This window comes from Parathielavia appendiculata, assembly GCF_033297405.1.
Source record: "Parathielavia appendiculata strain CBS 731.68 unplaced genomic scaffold N657scaffold_9, whole genome shotgun sequence".
In the NCBI taxonomy this organism is placed as follows: domain Eukaryota; kingdom Fungi; phylum Ascomycota; class Sordariomycetes; order Sordariales; family Chaetomiaceae; genus Parathielavia; species Parathielavia appendiculata.
The window spans coordinates 126,099-137,885 of record NW_026944228.1 but is presented as its reverse complement, the minus strand read 5'-3'; the positions used below and the strand labels follow the sequence as shown (position 1 = coordinate 137,885).

The window sequence follows — 11,787 nt, the reverse complement described above, 5'->3', positions numbered from 1 at the left end:
TTGGGGAGAATCTTGGCACCACGCCAAGTCCGCTCAGCAGTGCAGCAGGGGAAGGGGTATTGGCAGCATTGACAGCTGTCACGTGTTGACCCCATTTCGAAATTGGACACATCACAGAATAACTTTGAAGCCAGATGTTAAGGAGAGCTTCTCCATCCGCCTGGACTTCCCCCCTTTCCGAAACCCATTGCGCCGACAACTCTCCGCCGTTGCAGAGTCGTTGTCGCTCCCTTCGCCTCTTTTTTCTTCTGGATGATTTAAAATTTGGTTCCTTTTCCTGCTCAATTGCCCAAGATGAGTTCCCGTAAGTGAAATCGGCGCGTCGCGGAGCTCGCTCAACCGCGCACTTTCAGCGAGCTTCTCGTGCCATCGATCCCTCTTTGCGACAGTTTGCTGATCACGTCGTTCGCTATGCAGTCCGGTTCCTCGACCTCGTCAAGCCCTTCGTGCCGTTCCTCCCCGAGGTTCAGCAGCCGGAGACGAAGATTCCCTTCAACCAGAAGCTGATGTGGACGGGCTTGACCCTCCTCATCTTCTTGGTCATGAGCCAAATGCCGCTCTACGGCATCGTCTCGTCGGACACGTCCGATCCGCTATACTGGTTGCGCATGATGATGGCGAGTAACCGGGGCACCTTGATGGAGCTCGGCATTACGCCTATCATTTCCTCTGGTATGGTCTTCCAGCTGCTTGCTGGCACCCACATGATCGATGTCAACCTCGACCTCAAGTCGGATCGCGAGCTCTACCAGACGGCTCAGAAGCTCTTCGCTCTCATCCTCTCGGTCGGCACCGCCACCGTCTACGTCTTTACTGGTCTCTACGGCCCACCGAGTGAGCTCGGCGCCGGCATCGTCTTTCTCCTCATCCTCCAGCTCGTCATTGCTGGTATGATCGTCATTCTCCTTGATGAGCTCCTCCAGAAGGGCTATGGTCTTGGCAGTGGTATCTCGCTGTTCATCGCCACCAACATCTGCGAGTCCATCATGTGGAAGGCCTTCTCCCCGACCTCGATCAATACCGGCCGTGGCCCCGAGTACGAGGGTGCCGTCATCGCCCTCTTCCACCTGCTCATGACCTGGCCCAATAAGCAGCGGGCTCTCCAGGAGGCCTTCTACCGCCAGAACCTGCCCAACATCATGAACCTGCTGGCCACGCTCATCGTCTTCGCCGCCGTCATCTACCTTCAGGGCTTCCGCGTCGAGATCCCCGTCAAGTCGTCGCGCCAGCGTGGTGCTCGTGGCTCGTACCCCGTCCGCCTGTTCTACACGTCCAACATGCCCATCATGCTGCAGTCGACCTTGTCGTCCAACATCTTCCTGATCAGCCAGATGCTGTACTCGCGCTTCTCTGAGAACCTCCTGGTTCGCCTTTTTGGTGTCTGGGAGGCCAAGGAAGGCTCGTCACAGCTCTCGGCCGTCTCTGGTCTCGTCTACTACATGTCACCGCCTCTCAATTTCAAGGATGCCATGTTGGACCCCATCCACACGGCAGTCTACATCGCATACATGCTGACGGCCTGCGCTATCTTCTCCAAGACGTGGATTGAGGTATCCGGCTCCAGCCCACGTGACGTCGCAAAGCAGCTCAAGGATCAGGGTCTCGTCATGGCCGGCCACCGTGAGCAGAGCATGTACAAGGAGCTTAAGCGCATTATTCCCACTGCTGCTGCTTTTGGTGGCGCCTGCATCGGTGCGCTCTCTGTTGCCAGCGACCTCATGGGCGCGCTCGGCTCCGGCACTGGTACTCTCCTCGCCGTTACGTAAGTTACGCCTCGCCACAACATTGATCGGTATCAGTTGCTAATTCACATAGGATTATCTACGGCTACTTCGAAATCGCTGCCAAAGAGGGCGATCTTGCGGGCATGAAGGGTATGATCATGGGCTGAGGACAGTAACACCCCTTTGGCAGCGAGTTGCATTACCCAACCACGTGTTCTTTCCGGTCGGGATTCCTCATCCGGTCTTCTGTCGTGTCGATTACTTACTCTGTAAATTGTCTGGAGAGTGAAGCAACGCTGTCCTGTATTGTACCAACGGAGCAGAACCATAAAAGGAGGCTTCCCAAAAGCGGGCGGGATTTTTTTTTTTTTTGGCATCCAGGCGGGCAGTCGATTTGGCAGGTTCTCAATAGTAAAGTAGGGAGGCTCAGGCGCTCAGGTGTCTCCCTCTGGCGGTTGTTAATACCATCCGACCGTCACAATGGGCTGGACGTTTGAGGTCGGGCTTGGCAATCCGTCTTCGTGCCGAGCTAAGGTGCGTGCTTGCGCCTGGCGGCATCGCCCCCCTCCGACTGTGTCATACAGCGAGGTTCCCATACGCAACTTGATCGCTCGATTCTGCTCGGTCGGTTTGGATTCCCTAGGCCCTGGCACCTCCAAGATGTGGCTGCCTTGATGTGATGGACCTTGGAAGGCTGCAAGTCCAGGTCGAGGAAGGAGCAGCGCACCTCGTCACAAGCAGCAAGCGCGCAAGTACCCCCGTTCAGGCTCGGCTGTTCGTGCAAACGAAAATGATCTTACTTATGTCAACATCATCCCCTCGACTACCTCTTGTAATAAAATTGCCCTAGCGATGTACAAGTACTTGTACAAGTTTATCAGCTAGAGACCGAGCACGCGGTTGCGCAGACTCTCCAGATTCTGTCGGAAAGACAATTTGGCAGGTGACGAAGCAGGCCGAAGTCGCTGGTCGCCATTTTCAGTCGAGGCCGCAGTCGCATCACCACAGTCTAAGAGAACGACTTGCCCAATCTGGATCTCCGTTGCATCGTACACTTGCCGATAACTAAGGCAAAATCAACGTGTGCCATTCCACGTTACTGTTTCTGATGGGTGAAGCCCGACTGTACTCGAGCTATCATTACAACCGTATTCCAGATCCCTCTGCATGCGACCCTCATTCTTATCTATTCGTCTCTTCGGGGTGGCCCACCGATCATTGCTTGTACCCGTCGATTCCTTGCCCACCTCTAAAGATACGATCGTTTACCGAGGTGTTGATGAAATAGGAAGGTCCTGAGTGGACAATCAGTGAAGGGATCCGCTGCTTGTTACCCCACTGACGTGCAGCGGGAGCAGCTGCGATGCATCCGAATGTCGCGGAGATATGGATTGTGACGGGTTGTTGATGTCCTGCCTCAATTTACAGACTTCCGCGCATATGGCAGAGCACTGCCCGGTCATCGGGCGGCCCGGCCATGATGTTCGTAGTGGTGGAAGTGGATTGATAGACCCAAATTCTTTGTTGTTGGGCAGCTGACATCATCGACCAGCCAAATTTCGAGCTCCCCACCTTCTGGGTCTCACACTGCAACTCAGCTTGATGAACCGGGGCCTTTGGAAGCTGCGGGCAGGCAGCGTCGAAAGGTATCCTTTTTGAGCTTCATTCGGACCGCTTACATTCAGCTATCTGGGCCGCAGCCTCAATTGTTATACACCGCAAGCTGATACCAACAACCACATTGTGCTTCTGCCGTCTGAGCCGGCGAGCAGCTAGGGATGAACGTCGGGCTAGAACCACAAATAGCTTCTCAGCTCGAAGCTATAAGCGGAGCATTCAGCGCCCTGGAAACCCCACCTTCAGAACCTTGCTTAGTGCTTATTCCCGCCGTTAAGTTCATGCTTCCGACCCACACACTCAAAGTTTGGAGGCTCCCAAAGAGAAATATCCGACTCCAGCAAACTTTAGCGTGCCCACACGACGAAAGGGCAACCACAATTGCAGCAACTAGAGCCAGTTAGAACCGGCCGGCTCAGAGACGCAGGTCGGAACTCGATATTCTCTGCTTCTTTTACTTTATTTGGGCGGCTGCCGCATTCTTCTATCGCCCCCAAACCGTGCCTCGCGTCGCCCTTTCTCCGGCCTGCCTCGTTCGCTGTCCCAGTTTACTTTACCAGCAGCCGAGACTCGCGAGTCGTTGCGCCATGCGTCTCGACGACGCGGGCGAAACGGGTTTCGCTTCGTGTCCATGGCCAATATGGCAGACCGATGACTTCACCCGTTGTTTCCAGCAAGAGTAAGCAAAAGCACCCCCGGGCGGTTGCTCTGACTTTGTGACGCCATAGTCCCTGTGTGAACCATTGGACTAATAAGCAACCGAAACACAGCTACCTCAAGGTCTTGCTGCCATTGGCTGTGGTCAGCCTGTCGATCCTTCAACTCGCCGCCCAAAACATCGTGCGAGCTGTCTGGCTAAAAAACGGCCGAGGGTACGAGCGCATCGGCGGGGGGCCAACTACGCTATCCCCACATACTCATACCGAATTGCCCCGCGACGAGGAGCCCGTTAGCGAGTCTGAAGATGAGGAGGACCTGACCATTGGCGGGGGCCGTCTTGCGCTTTACAAAACCACGACGAGGGGTTCCATCGTGCAAGCCGACGTGCCCCCCGCTCAGACGCTGTCCGTCCTGGTCGAGGAACTTGCTGTTGCGGGTCTGGTTGCCGTCAATGCCATCGCGCTGGCCACCGGTGCCTACGGCAGGGAATGGGGAGGAATTGCTGCTATCGCCGGCTTGACCGTTTGGATCTACGTCCTGGTCCTAACTTCGCTTCGACTATTCTTGGGCAACACACCATGGCGCGTCCCGCGGATATGGAACCACACGGCCGCCATATACGGCTTCCAATGGCTCTTCATCGTGGTCGTTTTCCGCTCCGTCTTGATCCATCCGAGTTCCCAGCTGACACAAACCTTGGTCATCGTCGAGTTTGCGTTGACGTCGCTGCTATTCGGCATGGCAATTAGCACCCGCAAGGGCAACAAGACCATCTTGTTGGAGTGGGAGGACGGTATCGAGCCCGCACGGGAGAATCTGGCGTCCCTCTTCTCACACTACACGTTCTCATGGGTCGACGCCATCGTCCTGTCTGGCTGGAAGGAGCCCTTGACTATCAAGAGGGTGTGGAACTTGCTTCCCAAGGACAAGGCCGCTGCCGTTTTGGCCAGTTACCGCCAGTTCAGAAAAACCAGCTCTCTGGCTTTCCACCTCGTGAGGTACTTCAAGGGCTTGTTGTTAGCGCAAGCCCTCTGGGCTGTTGGGGCCGGTGTCCTCACCTTTGCACCCACCCTGCTCCTTCGCGCCATCCTCCAATACGTCGAGGACCCCGCCATGGCTCCTAGGAACGTGCTGTGGCTCTACGTTATCCTCCTTCCCGTGACGGATATCCTCCGCTCTGTGTGCGACGGTCAAGCTCTGTGGATCGGCCGCAAGATCTGCATCAACATCCGGGCTATCTTGGTGGGCGAGATATATGCCAAGGCGCTCCGCAGAAAGGCGGCGGCCGGCAAAGACACCACTCTCGGGGCGGCGGCCGACAAGAAGAAAGACTTTGACGCTGAGGGCGCGAAGGGAGGCATCATCGCCAAGACCAAACGCCTCTTGGGCCTTGAGAAGCGTTCCAAGGACAACCAGACTGGTAGGGACCGGGCGACAGTCGGAGCGGATAAAAAGGACATGACGGGCGAATCAGACGAGCAAGCGAATCTGGGCACCATCATCAACCTGATGTCGGTCGACAGTTTCAAGGTCTCGGAGGTCACCTCGTACCTCCACTTTCTCATCGCGGCAGCTCCCACACAGCTCCTTGTCTCTATCATTCTGCTGTATCAGGTCATGGGTTTGAGTGCCATCCCTGGTTTCGTCGTTATGGCCCTGCTACTGCCAGTCAACATCGCCTTCGGAAAAGGCTTCAACTCAAGCCAGAAGAGGATCATGGCTGCTACTGACAAGCGTATCCACACCACCAATGAGATCCTGCAGAACATCAGAATCATCAAGTACTTCGCCTGGGAGCATCGCTTCGCAACCATCGTCGACGAGAAGCGGCGCGCTGAGCTCAAGGCTTTGCGGCGGAGGTTCATGATCTGGGCTGCTGCCGTTGCCGTTTGGAATACCGTGCCAATCTTGATCACATTCTTCTCCTTCCTCATTTACACAATCGTTGAGAAGAAGCCGCTGTATCCGTCCGTCGCCTTTACTGCCATCTCCCTCTTCATGCTGCTTCGGTACCCCCTCGACCAGTTGGGCGACATGATTGCCCATGTTCAGGAGTCTCAAGTGTCGATCGACCGTATTGAGGAGTTTTTATCCGAGGAGGAGACCGAAAAGTTTGCCCAACTGGGAATCGACAACGTCGATGAGAACGGTAACCGGGTGATCGGGTTCCGAAACGCGACGTTCGTTTGGGGGAGCAAGTCGACCGTTGCGGAGGACGGGTCCATGGCTTTCCGCTTGCTTGATCTCGATGTGGACTTCAAAATTGGCAAACTCAACGTCATTACGGGCCCTACAGGATCTGGAAAGACCTCCATGTTGATGGCGCTGCTTGGAGAGATGACCATCATGAAGGGCCGCGTCTACCTGCCAGGTGGCCGCAGCCGCGAAGATGTTCACCCCGACCCGGAGACGGGGCTCGCGGAGACGTGCGCCTATGTCGCCCAGCAGGCCTGGCTTGTCAATGCCAGCATCAAGGACAACATTCTGTTTTCGGCTCCATTTGATGAGCAGAGATACCGCGATGTCATTGTGGCCTGCGCCTTGGAGCGCGATCTGGAGATTCTCGAAAACGGTGACGAAACCCTAGTCGGCGAGAAGGGGATCACGCTCTCCGGCGGTCAAAAGCAACGCATCTCGCTGGCAAGAGCCGTCTACTCCAACTCGAAGCACTTGCTCATGGACGACTGTCTCAGTGCTGTTGACTCTCATACCGCCCAGTGGATCTTCAACAATTGCATCATGGGGCCCCTCATGCGTCACCGGACATGCATTCTCGTCTCGCATAACATTCCGCTCTGCGTCCCCCCGGCGGATTATGTGGTGACCATGGCCAACGGACGTGTCACTGGTAAGGGAACACCGCAAGAGCTCATCGCTACTGGGAACCTTCCAGAGGATGCCGCCGTTCAGAGGTCTGCTCCTGGCTCCGCCCACATCTCGAGGGTACCCTCCCGCGTCCCCTCGAGTGTTGGCGAGGAGAGTGGTGACACTCTGGTCAACGAAGCGGATGGCAGCCAGCAGAAGACGAGGGACGAGGCAGCCAAGAAAAAGGGGATCAAGCAGCAGGACGCGATGGAGGAGCACAAGGCGGTAGGCGCCGTGCAGTGGCCCGTCATGAAGCTCTACCTGCGGTCTATGGGAAGTTGGTGGTTTTGGGTTATCGCGTGTCTTGTCTTCGGGGCACAGCAGCTCTCTGGCGTTGCTTCCAGCCTCTGGGTCAAGGAGTGGTCCAATCAGTACGCCGCCGAAGAGACGGTTAAGATCGAGTTCAACATGAAATCGCAAACCTACTCGGTCCAGACTCTATCCCCAACGTATTTTGCCTTGATTGCGAACCACGCTCAGGGCAACACGACGATCATTTCCGCCGCCCAGGCGCACGAAGTGAACGTCACCTACTACCTGACAGTGTTGGCAATTATTGGCATAGCTGGCGCGGTAGCCGCTCTTGTCAGGGATCTCTGGATCTTCTTCGGCTCTCTCACTGCGTCGTGGAAGCTACATAACCGCCTGATGGCTGCCGTGGCCGGTGCCAGGTTCAAGTTCTTCGATATCACGCCCATGGGCCAGATCATGAACCGCTTCAGCAAGGATCTCGAGGCAGTCGATCAGGAGGTTGCGCCCATTGCCATTGGAGTCATGTCGTGTGCGTTGGGCATCGTCGTAACTGTCGTTCTCATTGCCTACATTACCCCTGGTTTTCTAATCGCCGGCATCTTCATCACACTGGCATACGTGTTCCTTGGGCAATTTTACCTCCACGCGTCCCGAGATCTGAAGCGATTGGAATCGGTGGAGAGGAGCCCTCTCTTCCAGCAGTTCGGCGAAACGCTGACTGGAGTCACCACCATCCGCGCGTATGGCGATGAAAGACGCTTCATTCGCGATAACCTGGCCCGGATTAACACTCAGTTGCGGCCCTTCATATATCTGTGGGCTGCTAACAGATGGCTCGCATTCAGGACCGACTTGCTCGGTGACTTTGTCGCCTTCTTTGCGGGGGTATTTGTCATCCTCAGCCTCGGCAAGATCGACGCGGGCTCGGCCGGCATCTCGCTCAGCTATGCCATTGGCTTCGCGGACAATATCCTCTGGCTGGTTCGTTTGTATGCCATGAACGAGCAAAACATGAATTCGGTCGAGCGCATCAAGGAGTATCTGGAAGTGGAGCAAGAGGCGGCAGCCATTGTTGAGAAGAACCGGGCGCCCGAGAACTGGCCCGCCAAGGGGACGGTCGAGTTCATCAACTATACCACGCGGTACCGCAAGGAACTGGAGCCTGTCTTGAGGAATCTCACATTCAGGATTGAGGCACACGAGAAGGTTGGCATTGTGGGGCGGACCGGCGCCGGCAAGAGTTCGCTCACGCTGGCCATCTTCCGGGCTCTGGAGGCGGACGAAGGCAAGATTCTTATCGACGATATTGACATTAGCCAGATCGGTCTTCGTGACCTGCGCGAGGCCATCACGATCGTGCCTCAAGAGCCCACGCTTTTCACTGGCACCATACGCACCAACCTCGACCCCTTTGACTTGTACACCGACGAGCAGATCTTCAACGCGCTGCGTCGTGTCCATCTCATTCAGCCTGACGAGCTCACAGCCGCCACAAACCCGCCTATGGCTCTGCTGCCCGAGGCCACGACCGCCGCCGACAATGTTGCCGCCATACAGAGCCAAGATCAACATGGTCAACAACAGCAACAACAATCCCGCCCCCCCTCGGTAACGAACAAGAACATTTTCCTCGACCTCTCCTCTCCCGTCTCCGAGTCAGGCAACAACCTCTCGCAGGGTCAGCGCCAGCTCCTCTGCCTAGCGCGAGCCATGCTCAAGAAGCCGAGCGTGCTGGTCATGGACGAGGCGACGGCCTCGATCGACTACGCGACCGACTCGGCGATCCAGGAGACGATCCGCGAGCTGACGAGCACCATCATCACGATCGCGCACCGGCTGCAAACGATTGTGGACTATGACAAGGTGCTGGTGCTGGACAAGGGGCGGATTGTCGAGTACGGGCATCCGTGGGAGCTGATGAAGAAGGGTGGCGGGGTGTTTAGGGGGATGTGTGAGATGAGCGGGGATTATGCGGCGCTGGCGGCTGCGGCGAAGAAGGCGTGGAAGGGGAAGCAGCTTGTGGATGTTGATGAGGAGGAAAGGGAGGGTGGTGGTAATGGAGGTGAGCAGAGTGGGAGTGGGAGTGGGAACAGGACCGCAGCTACTAATGAGGGTTCGTAAAGGAACCTTTTGTGAGAATGCTTTTCAAGAGAGTTGTATGTGGACTCGGGACTGCTGAGTTGAAAGGAAAAGAGAAAGGTGGGATTTGTGGATATGGACTTGGTGCGGTGCATACGTACTGGGCAGACGAGTTATTCGTAGCATTTATTTAGCCGGTTTTGGTGGCACCTCCGGTGGAGGGTTGTCGATGGTGCTGTCTCAAAGACGAGCGTGTATATATATGTAGGCATAAACAGACAGCTTGGGTGGCTGCTCTGGCGGGCAGTGGCTGAACACTGCAGTCAGCGGGTTTGATAAAAGTATCCTGTCTCGTTTCATTGTCACTGAATGGGTTACATCTTGATGTTCCGTTAGCTCTAGTCATGCGTGATGCTTGGCTTGGTTGGCGGGGGAATGAGAAAGGGGTTAGTTAGGGGGGTGTGACAACGAGTGTGAGCGACGTCAAGAGGACGCTTGACATGTCGACATGCAGAAACTGATGGGCAGTCTGGTTGGCTTATATGTATTACTTATAACAACACCCAAGGCTGGTTTCTGTCGGGGTTCAGTCCCATCCCAACTTGGTCTCACCAGGCATGGTCAGGTGTAGTTCAACTCCGGGGCTTGACCTTTTTACCTCACAAAGAATGTAATCTCGTGCGCGAAAGAAGGTGGTGTGCCGAGCTACCACGTGTTTCTTGCTGCTTCTTTGTATAAAGCCTTATTGTGTCCCTCGAGTGGTCCTACACTTGGAACATAATGTGCCACTTCACCAACCGTTTTCTGGTGCTGCAGAGAATCTCGGTCCAACGTCAAGACTACGCACCGATGTGTCAAGTCAGGAAGCAAATAACAGATATTCAACCCGACAACTACACGTTAAGGCCTCTTGCGATCCATAAGGCGTAAACCGGTTTTCAACGGCCCTTGTCGAGGCGTCTCTTACGAAAAGCCAACAGACAACGTACATCAACAACACTGACTAACTTGGGCGTGCGCTGCTTGTTTGCTCAGGGAAGTGATGACGGTCTCAGAGCGCAGATCACCCAAGGACTCACCTTATGGCGTTCCTTCCTCTCTGCTTCCTCCAGCATCCCCTCTGATCTCACCCAGTCCATCTCCTCCGCCACCATTAAGTGACTCCCCAGACCCGGCTTCGACCTCTGATGCGCCGCTGCCGCCTCCTATTTCGACACCGATAGAGACATTGGCCCCTGAGCCGGACGGAAATACTCAATTCGATTTGCCGGCTGTGACCACGAAGCCAGCGCCATCATCATCATCATCATCATCATCAACCCCCCTTGGGCCTCTCTTTATTTCATCTTCGACCGTTGGTACCTCCCAGCCCCTAACAACGCCGCCTAATAAGACCTTCACAACTCACAGGCTCCCCTTATCAAGCCCAGTTAGCACATCTCACTCCCCCTCAATCTCCACCAGCACCGAGGGATCCGATATCATTGGTCTAGGAAGTAGCAACGACAACAACAATAACTTCAACCTGGTCAAGATTGCCGTGCCCTCGGTCGCTGGCGGGGTGGTCCTTTTTTTCGCCGTGTTTGCCGCCTGCTGGTGGCTGTTTGTGGCCCGGGTCAAGGCGAGGGCAGAGAAGGCGCGGCAACAGAGGGAGGCCAAGGGGAAGGGGAGAGAGGTTGTTGTTGTGCGGGGGCCCATCATGGATGCTAACTACCACATGAATGGGGGGTTTGCTGAGCTGGGGGAGGGCAGTGGCACTCAAGGTCAGGTTCGTGGTGGTGGGTTGGGGGAGCAGCAGCACCAGCAAGAGCTGGGGTATGCTCCGTATGGAATTGGGAGGTATGAGGCGCATGAGTTGATGAGGTCTGGGGACAGTAGAGGCAGAAGGTGGGACGGAGAGGAGAATTATAGGTCGGTGACAGGGTTAGGTATTCAGGGAGGGAAAATGGCTCCTGCTCTCGCACCGGAGCTGCCGGCGAATTATGAGGGAGACCGATATTGGCATGGAGTTTGAGGCTCCCCTACGTGCTTTACTTTAGGAGGCAGAGAGTGTATTGAGCAGCGCGGCAGTAGCGTCCATCGGCTGCTATTACATACTATCATACGATGGGACCATAGTATGGAGTCAAAACTCGGTGTGCTCCCTGACATCAGTACAATGGGATGCACCTTAATTAAGACGCGAAGCTTTTCCTATGCATGCTGATGTGCCCGCCCTGCTCGTGGATCGGTCGCAAGTGAAGTCGATCCTATGCCGTTCTATGCCGTCCTCACCACAGAATTAAGCCACTGGAAAACTCCAGTGCTCCATCCACAGTTTCCCTCCGTCTACACTCGCTTGTCGGGAACCTGAGTCAGCCACTGCAGGCCAATCAGCCCAGAGTGTGCTGCGCCAACGACACGACGCGACAAACCCCAGCAGGAAGAGCCTACGCTCGACTCAGCCAGGCTCGGCGCTAAAATCTTTCGCCGTCAACAAGTGGAGCCAACCGATCAACAATCTTCGGCCAAGAGAGATCGACTTCCCCCTTCCTTTTATATTTTTTTTCGGGCCACGACTGAGCTGTGAACGCGACGAGAACGAGCACAT

The 11,787-nt window shown here is 55.6% G+C and overlaps 3 protein-coding genes across 3 annotated transcripts; all 3 read left to right on the top strand.

Annotated features, from left to right (window-relative positions):
• Positions 1–294: 294 nt before the first annotated feature.
• N657DRAFT_634958 (protein transport protein SEC61 alpha subunit) lies at positions 295–1,891 on the top strand (the record flags this gene model as incomplete). Its single annotated transcript, XM_062791318.1, has 3 exons — positions 295–304; positions 418–1,762; positions 1,816–1,891. 3 exons carry the CDS (start codon positions 295–297, stop codon positions 1,889–1,891), a joined length of 1,431 nt encoding a protein of 476 aa, XP_062645912.1.
• Positions 1,892–3,928: 2,037 nt separating this feature from the next.
• On the top strand, positions 3,929–9,239 carry N657DRAFT_576004 (P-loop containing nucleoside triphosphate hydrolase protein; the record flags this gene model as incomplete). The annotated part of the gene is made up of 2 exons (XM_062789146.1): positions 3,929–4,020; positions 4,112–9,239. 2 exons carry the CDS (start codon positions 3,929–3,931, stop codon positions 9,237–9,239), a joined length of 5,220 nt encoding a protein of 1,739 aa, XP_062645911.1.
• Positions 9,240–10,139: 900 nt separating this feature from the next.
• On the top strand, positions 10,140–11,424 carry N657DRAFT_492143 (uncharacterized protein). The gene has a single exon (XM_062787633.1). It carries the CDS (start codon positions 10,240–10,242, stop codon positions 11,209–11,211), a length of 972 nt encoding a protein of 323 aa, XP_062645910.1. The 5' UTR covers positions 10,140–10,239; the 3' UTR covers positions 11,212–11,424.
• The last annotated feature ends 363 nt before the right edge of the window (positions 11,425–11,787 follow it).